Below are 8,430 nucleotides of genomic sequence, written 5' to 3'. Positions count from 1 at the left end.
CGTCTTCAACTTGTGACAATTTTTCTCCTCCTGATACTCTTATCCACCATGATAACACTAAGGGTGTTGCTAATGATCCAAGTGTCCCTGTTTGTCGCGTGAATGAAAAGGCTACTTCTTTTTGCCCTCGAGCTGAGAATGACTCAAATGACCATGAACCCTTCACCTTTTCAGCTCGTCCTAAGAAGTGTAAGATTTACTCGTCTGAAAAACCATCATGCGCCCAGTTTACCCCTACTTTTTGCAGGTACCCCTCTGCTCATCATGCGCGCGAGAAATGGAAAATGGCTACTTCCAAGAAGAATCAAAGCCAAGGGGATGAATCTCTAAGACACAATTTATCTACTTTCACAAAAAGTAGATATCTCTTTCATAAACTTCTACGTTCTCGTGGCGTAAGTGTGTCTTGTCGCAGGTACTCCTCCGAAACTCAGTTCAAAAAGAAGAGAAAGGAAATGTTCGCGCATGTTGCTGCCCCTGGACGTCCCGTTAAGAAACCTTGTTTGGTTAACCCCATTTGTAGTTTAATTTCGTATTCAAATAATGTAATAATAAAATCCGACTCTGAGAGTCGGGTTTGTAGTGTGTAGGATACCTTTTTTTACGGCTGTCAAAAAAAAAAAAAAAAAAAAAAAAAAAAATTGTGACACATGAAGGGTCAATTCACTCTACCTTAGGTCACAAATTGACCTTCTCTACCTTGAGTCATCCTAATCCTCTTCTTAATTTGTAATTATCTTGACCCAAGCAAGGTCATGACCTACCAATTGACCTTGCTTAGGGATGGTCTAATAAAAATACATACTAACAAATTTGACCAGGACCAAAGTGAGTACCAAACACATTTTTCATCCCAGTTATGCGTTACCATAAACCCTAAAACACAAATTATTGTTCAAGACGATAATATCCGTCTTAATACTCCCTCCATACCAGACCAATGGTAACATTGACCGTTTTGCCACTATTCATGGTCGTAGGGAATCTTCGATATTATTCTTAATCTATAAGACAAAATATAGTCATGTGAGATCTTGTTTGATTTATCATCATGAATGCTATAAAAATATCAAATTTTTATAATTTTTAATAATGTGTAACAAAAGATATTTTATGTTGCAAAACGTGTCTCGACAAGTGTGAAAAAGTCAATGTTACCATTGGTGTGGTATGGAGGAAGTATTAGATTGTCCTAAAATCTAATTCGGACCATTTATTTATAAATATAAAATATAGAGGTCCATTTTTTTCAAGAAAATGGTGAGAATCTGAACCGTCTTATGAGTATATGCAAGTGAGAGCAAATATGACTCGTTAAACCCGACCAGAATGAGCTGACCTCAAGCCCGAACTCAAGACCCGAGATTGACTAACTCGACAAAACCCGACCCAAATGTTTATTGTTCTATCTTGATTATTATCGTTACAGACCCAAAATTGACCTAGTCCTGAATTAATCTGATCCAAACTTGATTCAATTGACCCGTTTATCCTATCTAAATCCGTACATAATAAATGGATAGGGGAAAGCATAAAGTTGTCATTCAATCAAGGAAAATGAAAGGACGTCACCGGGTAGCACTCGATCATCAATCAATGAAATATACTCGTCCAAACACGCAACCGACGCCTAAAAATGCTTTATTACAAAAACCTTTTTTTTTCTCCCTTTAATCAAATACTACACCTTTACACACTGTCGTACCAACTACCTATAACTGTTCAACCCAAAACAAACAAAAATAACAAAAATCTCAGATTTCTTTCCCAATTAACAGAAATTAATTAACAAAAATTACTATTAAAAATGGAATTCAGTGCGTTCCTAACTTCACTAGGAACATCATTCATATTGTTTATAATACTTCTGTTAGTATTCGCTTGGTTATCTAGAAAACCCGGAAACGACGTCGTTTATTACCCGAATCGTATTCTTAAGGGTATTGGTGCACCCGAATCCAGAACCCGTAACCCGTTTTCTTGGATCAAGGAGGCGTTTTCTTCTACCGAAAACGATATCGTTTCCGCTTCTGGGGTTGATACTGCTGTCTACTTCGTCTTTCTCGGCACTGGTATGTTATTATTGTTATGTTTTTAAGTACTCGTATTTGTGTAAGACGGTTTTATTTAATACGTGTATAATAGTTGTTAACTTTCGTAAATCTAATGGTGGAATTAGAGCTGGCAGGGGCGGTCGTCTCCCGACACGGAAATATTTTAAGTTTATACTCCGTATTTAAGATTTTCAATTTTTGTTTCTAATTTATTTTACAAGTACATTAATAGTTCGTCCCCGGAATCTCGCAACCGCTTTTACCATAAATTTTGGTGCTGTCACCACGTCACGTAGGTTGGGTTTTAAGCTCCCGGTTATATGACACATACTCATTTAACAATTCAGTTGGTGGAGCTAGAGTGTCAGTGACGGATGAAAATGGCGAAAGTTTTAGTTGAAATTTTCGAAAAAAATTCGAGTTCCCCTTATACCGTTGCCCATTCGTCCCAACTGAATTTTTCCGCCCTTGCTGAGTTTAATTCCTGGCTCCGCCACTAATTAGCAAAACTAATTGGTCATGAGGGTCGAGTTCGGCGGTTAAAACTTGAGTGAAATTTTCGAGAGTTTCAATTTCAAGCCTCATCAAAAGCAATTTTGTGGCAAATTATTATTACTTATTATGTTCAGGTCATTTTATGCAGTAAGACGGTATTATTCTATAATTTGCGAAATTTTTGATCTGGTAGCACTTACTTTTCTCGTTTTGAAGGAAAGGGTGACATGAAAATTAGGGGTACTCCATAGAAGTGTGTGTTTTACTTTGCTTTTAACATAATCTATAGACTGTTACCAACTTACAATTGTCTCTTTTGCTTTTTCAAGTGTTTTTAAAGTATTTATTGACGTTTTCTAAAGCTTAAAATCATTTCTATCTACAATTGGTCTCCCTTGTGACGGGTTACCATTTGTGGCGGATATTTTGTGAGATAAAATGGTAACAAAATGAGTTAGTGGAGAAAGGGGACCACATGAATAGTGTTGCAGAGAGAGAAAAAGTGGGTACTTTGTGAGGTAAAATGGTATCCGTCACTCAAGAGTGACGGATATGTGCCGTCACAAACAAGAATTTGTGTTCTATCTATGTGTCTCTTTAATCTTTATCGCTTAGGCATAGACTAGTCATGTGTCTTAAACTTCAAACGGGTCAAACGGGCCTTAAACTTGTCTCTTTTATCCAAGTAATCGTATAAGAATGAACACGATTGTATAGTTTATAAACTTAAGTTGGAGCCTGCTTTGGTACAGTAACGGAACTGGAGTTTGAAATTGGAATAATCCCTGTGTCCTCCGGGAGGACCGGCCTCCTTACCCCTAAAGACAATTCACCAAATGGAATATTATAAAGGCCGTTGAAATTGAAGAGCTAAATGTATATTGAAAGTGTTAAGAGGGACCAATTAATGTTTCCGTAAAGTAGTTTAAGACGGTTGAAAATGTTAAACCAAATGGTACATATATATTCATTGTCCAAGGGGCCGTGACTCTTACTAACCCCTGGTTCCGCCACTGGTTAATACCGTTAGAAAAATATCAGATAGGCGTGGGACCTCGGTGTTTAAATATTCTTAAGGAGTTAATGATTTTGTTTGACATAGATGTTGTATTGTTGTAGCATATTCTTTGTTTATTTACTTTATTAAGGGTAGGCTTCAAATTTCAAGTCAGAATATATGCTTAATCTTTTCCGATTGCGATTATCGAGAATAATTATAAATCTAATTGAGAATCAATTTGATTTCATTTGAAAGTAGAGTGGTATGCAACAAAGTTTAGACAGCTAGTTTACAGCATTTTTGGGCTCCAACAACTACCAACTTGCTGATATTTTGTTATTCAAACATTTCTTTTTAGTGGGGCTACACTCACAAGTTTGGTGAATTGTGTATTATTTCTCGTGATAATTGGGTGAACAATTAGTTCATGTTGTTTTCATCATTTAATTATGATTTGGGATTGTTTGATTGATTTGCGATAAATTACTTATTATATACGGAGTATAAGATATTGGTTCATGAAAACTTGACTTAATTCTCGAGTCGTGTAATTAATGTTTAGAAAAGTTTATGCTCCGATAAGGTTTTGGAAGTCCATGAACTAAACAAAGGTTTAGTTTAGACGTGGCAAACACATTAGGTCGTTTCGAGTTCAGTTCATGGTTGTGTCACCAGGGGTTCGAATTTGAACTCCAACATCTTACCGGGTGAGTCCTTATGGGCACAATGCCCGTCAATTTCCGATGGAGCCAAAGTCGGATAATTCTTACGTCTCTGGGGATATAATTGAATAAATCAAAACAATTCCAATCCTTATGAACTTTGGCCAATGAGGACGGAACATGTCGTGTGGAAGTCCTAGTCAGGAAATCCGTCCTACAATAAATATCTAACTTGTCCAGGAACAGCTAATCGGATGCGTTGTTTGTGTTTTGTTTTTTGTGTTTCATTAATATTTGATGTTTGACAATTGATAATAGAATTTGTTATGGACCATCTGACATTGTTTTCATTTTCTAGATTCATGACACCTTTGTTTTTTATTTTTTATTTCGTACTTTAAGCTCTCAACTCTTTTGATGTATGTGGCTTCTGTAATTTAAGCTCTCAACTCTTTAGATGTGATGTGCCAATATCATCTATTAACTGAGAGCTCCCCATTTGCCGTGTCACTTAAGAATATCAATTTCCTGAGAACCCGGGAATCAAATTACGACAATTTTTTCGAGCATGGTGGACTCAGTGACTTTGTTATCCTGTTCTCTAACCAGTGAAAACTTCGTAGTTCAGACTGTATGTTCAGACTGTATGGTGGATGCAGTGACTTTGCTCTCCTGTTTTCTAACCAATGAAAACTTCGTAGTTCAGACTGTATGTTAATTTTTCTCTCAGACGAGTGGCAAAGTTATTGAAAGATGTAGATGGTTTTTGTGGTGATTTATTAGGGATGTAAAGACGTGATACTATTGAGGCGTTTGTGGTTGTTCTAAGTCCTCGACATTGGATATATGAACGAACAAATGAATAGAAAGACGGAAATTGGAAATTTCTCGTGTAGTTTATCAGAGAAATGACATTTTTATCTTTAGAAACTAATAATTGTTATTTTGTTTCCAGCATTCACAGTATTGCTTGTATCTGGCGTTCTCCTACTGCCTACTCTTTTACCTATTTCCATAACGGATCACAGTCTCGTTGTAAATACTACAAGCAATGGGACTTTCAATCAACTTGATATTCTATCTATGGGACATATTGGAGTAAGTTTTTTATTCTTCTGCAAACTTCGTTTCTGCTTACAAATTCAGGCTAATTCCGCACTAGCCTTGGTTTATGTTAATCAAACTCAAAATTAGTCGAGTCCTACACTTTGGCACATTCATTACACTCGTTGTCCGAGTCTGAGTAACATAATCTTTGGTACATGCTATTGCTCCTTTATGTCGAAACTAATTAAGATGTTCCATATGTTCATATGACTGTCATTTAGTATAATCCTAAAACTGCTGATTCATTTCACAGCAAGGCAGTCCGAGATTGTGGGCATACTTGGTTGCAGTCTATTGGATTTCTCTAGTCACATACTTCCTGTTGTGGAAGGCTTATAAACATGTAACTGAACTAAGGGCCACAGCTCTGATGTCTCCGGAATTAAGGGTTGAACAGTATGCTGTTCTTGTTAGAGATATACCCGCTACATTGGAAGGTGAGAGCAGGAAGGAACAAGTGGACTCCTATTTTAAGGCAATTTATCCAGATACTTTCTACCGAGCGATGCCAGTTACAGACAACACAAAGGTAAAGTATGATTTAAATTTCTTCAGGTTGCTTCCTGCCCTGGTATACTCTTCACATTCCGCTGTTCATATGCATCTGTGCTCCGTTTGCAGTCTTATGGTGTATCATGCATTATTTGTTAATGTGTTCTCCACTAGTTTGTTTTTCCTCGCGTTTGCAAAATTCTTTTGAATTTCGATACTGATAGAAGAATAGGTTTGGAAGAATTGCATCAAATGTAACAAGGAGATACTAAAATTAGACAATACAGTATGCGCAAATCGTAAAACAAGCAATTAGGAAAACTAAGGACTGAGGAAAGACCTGATGCCATTTCAGCCTATTCTTGTAAGTTTTAAGCTTTTGACTCATTAATCTTTTATACTCGGCATAGGTCAACAAGATCTGGGAAGAGCTGGAGGGATACAAGAAGAAGCTCATTCGCGCAGAAGCAGTGTATGCACAGTCAAAAACCATTGGAAATCCCGAGGGAGTAAAACCTACCAACCGTATAGGTTTCCTAGGTCTTTGCGGTAGGAAGGTGGATAGCATAGAGTACTGCAATGAAAAGATTAATGAACTGATCCCTAAGTTAGAAGCCGAGCAAAAAGTCACCTTGAGAGATAGGCAGTTAGCTTCAGCCCTAATATTTTTTTCAACCAGAGTGGCAGCTGCTAGTGCTGCTCAGACTTTACACGCCCGAACGGTTGACAGTTGGACAGTAATGGATGCCCCGGAACCACGTCAACTGCTATGGAGCAACCTTTCCATCAGTTACTATTCAAGAGAAGTACGCCAATACGTGGTGTACTTCATAGTTGCACTAACTGTACTTTTCTACATGATTCCTATTTCGGCTATCTCGGCTTTTACGACGTTGGAAAACCTGGTGAAGATCCTGCCTTTTATTAAACCCGTTGTGAATATAGCCACAATTCGAACGGTATTGGAAGCTTACCTTCCTCAACTTGCCCTGATAGTATTTTTGGCTATGTTGCCAAAATTGCTTATGTTTTTATCTAAAACAGAAGGAATTCCCTCGGAGAGCCATGCAGTGAGGGCTGCTTCTGGCAAATATTTCTACTTCTCGGTTTTTAACGTTTTTCTTGGAGTAACAATTGGTGGAACTCTGTATAATACTTTCAAGAAAATTGAGAAAGACCCTAATAATTTTCCTCAGTTACTCGCGGAAAGCCTGCCAGATAACGCGACCTTCTTTTTGACCTTTGTTGCGCTCAAGTAAGGCATATATCTGATTCTTGATTTTACTGTACTAGCCAAAAATAATCAGGAATTCAGGATTATATTCTTTTTGTAATTTTTCTGAATACTGGCTTGTAGGTTCTTTGTCGGATATGGCCTGGAATTGTCCCGATTAGTCCCACTAATCATATTCCACTTGAAAAAGAAGTATCTATGCAAGACCGATGCTGATGTGAAGGAGGCATGGATTCCAGGGGATTTGGGATATGCTACTAGGGTTCCTAACGATTTGCTTATCCTCACAATAGTCTTGTGTTACTCAGTTATTGCACCTCTGATCCTTGTATTCGGTGTTTTCTACTTCGGCCTGGGATGGCTTATCTTAAGAAATCAGGTACATTCATTTTATCAATCTTAACCCTTAACAACTTTTGACGGGAAAAAGCGAATTAGAATAATGAATGATTATGGTTGAATACTATGAAATTGTTGATCAGTTCTGGACTTCTGGGGAATAAAATACATACAGCATATAAACTGTCGAATATAATTCGGAGTAGCAAAAATCTACAGTATTTTTCAGCACATTCTCTTCTGAACTACGTTACTCCGACTCTTCTAATTTCCTCGTGTACCCGTGTCCGACACTTAGACATGGGTATGACACTTAGACACCTCATTTTAGACCAAAATATGCATATTTTTCAAAAAATAGCCGAGCCCGACACTTGAACACGCACCCGTGTCAGATTCTTCTAAACGAGTCTGAGTAACATTGCTTCTGAACAGTCGAGACATAAAGTTTCTTTTTAGCAATATGACTTGCCTTTGTATTGTAACAGGCCCTCAAAGTCTACGTTCCATCATATGAGAGTTACGGAAGGATGTGGCCGCATTTGCATACTAGATTCCTCGCTGCTCTACTTCTGTACCAAGTCACCATGCTGGGTTATTTTTCTGCAAAGGAGTTTATCTACGCTGTGTTCCTTATCCCGCTCCCCATAATGACCCTAATATTCATATTCGTTTGTCGCAAGAAGTTCTACCATTTCTTCCAATGCATAGCCCTTGAAGTCGCTAGCCATGAAATGAAGGAAACGCCTAACATGGAACAGATATACCGATCATTTGTCCCTCCGAGCTTGAGCTCTGATAAGTTAGACGACGATGTTTGTATTGGAGATGTGTAATGGCTAATGGCTTCTTATCTCTTGTTTAGAAAGGGATTATTTGATTGTGTTGTGTTGATAATTTTTCTGTTATAGGGTAATGCTTTAATCAGTTAAGTCACTCAAGTGTATAGTGAGTGATTTCTGTTTTAGAAAGTCTCTGATTTATGAATACAGTTGATTGAAATGTTGGATGGTCTATTGTGCTTGCCAATTCCAATTCCTTTGTGAC

General features: G+C 37.6%; 1 protein-coding gene across 2 annotated transcripts; it reads left to right on the top strand.

The window, feature by feature from the left end:
• The first annotated feature begins 1,588 nt into the window (after nt 1-1,588).
• On the top strand, nt 1,589-8,412 carry LOC141596294 (CSC1-like protein ERD4). Of its 2 annotated transcripts, none has more exons than XR_012522445.1 (6): nt 1,589-2,072; nt 5,167-5,309; nt 5,572-5,847; nt 6,221-7,065; nt 7,168-7,632; nt 7,819-8,412. XR_012522445.1 is itself a non-coding variant. In XM_074416405.1 (6 exons), exons 1-6 carry the CDS (start codon nt 1,808-1,810, stop codon nt 8,217-8,219), a joined length of 2,133 nt encoding a protein of 710 aa, XP_074272506.1. In that variant the 5' UTR covers nt 1,589-1,807; the 3' UTR covers nt 8,220-8,412. The 2 variants fall into 2 exon arrangements, 1 of the variants encoding a protein (XP_074272506.1); XM_074416405.1 differs by having other exon boundaries at nt 7,168-7,423; nt 7,872-8,412.
• The last annotated feature ends 18 nt before the right edge of the window (nt 8,413-8,430 follow it).

This window comes from Silene latifolia, chromosome 8 (genome assembly GCF_048544455.1).
Source record: "Silene latifolia isolate original U9 population chromosome 8, ASM4854445v1, whole genome shotgun sequence".
Classification (NCBI taxonomy): Eukaryota; Viridiplantae; Streptophyta; class Magnoliopsida; order Caryophyllales; family Caryophyllaceae; genus Silene; species Silene latifolia.
Note: the sequence above shows the minus strand (reverse complement) of the source record. Positions and strands in the feature narration are given on the sequence as shown.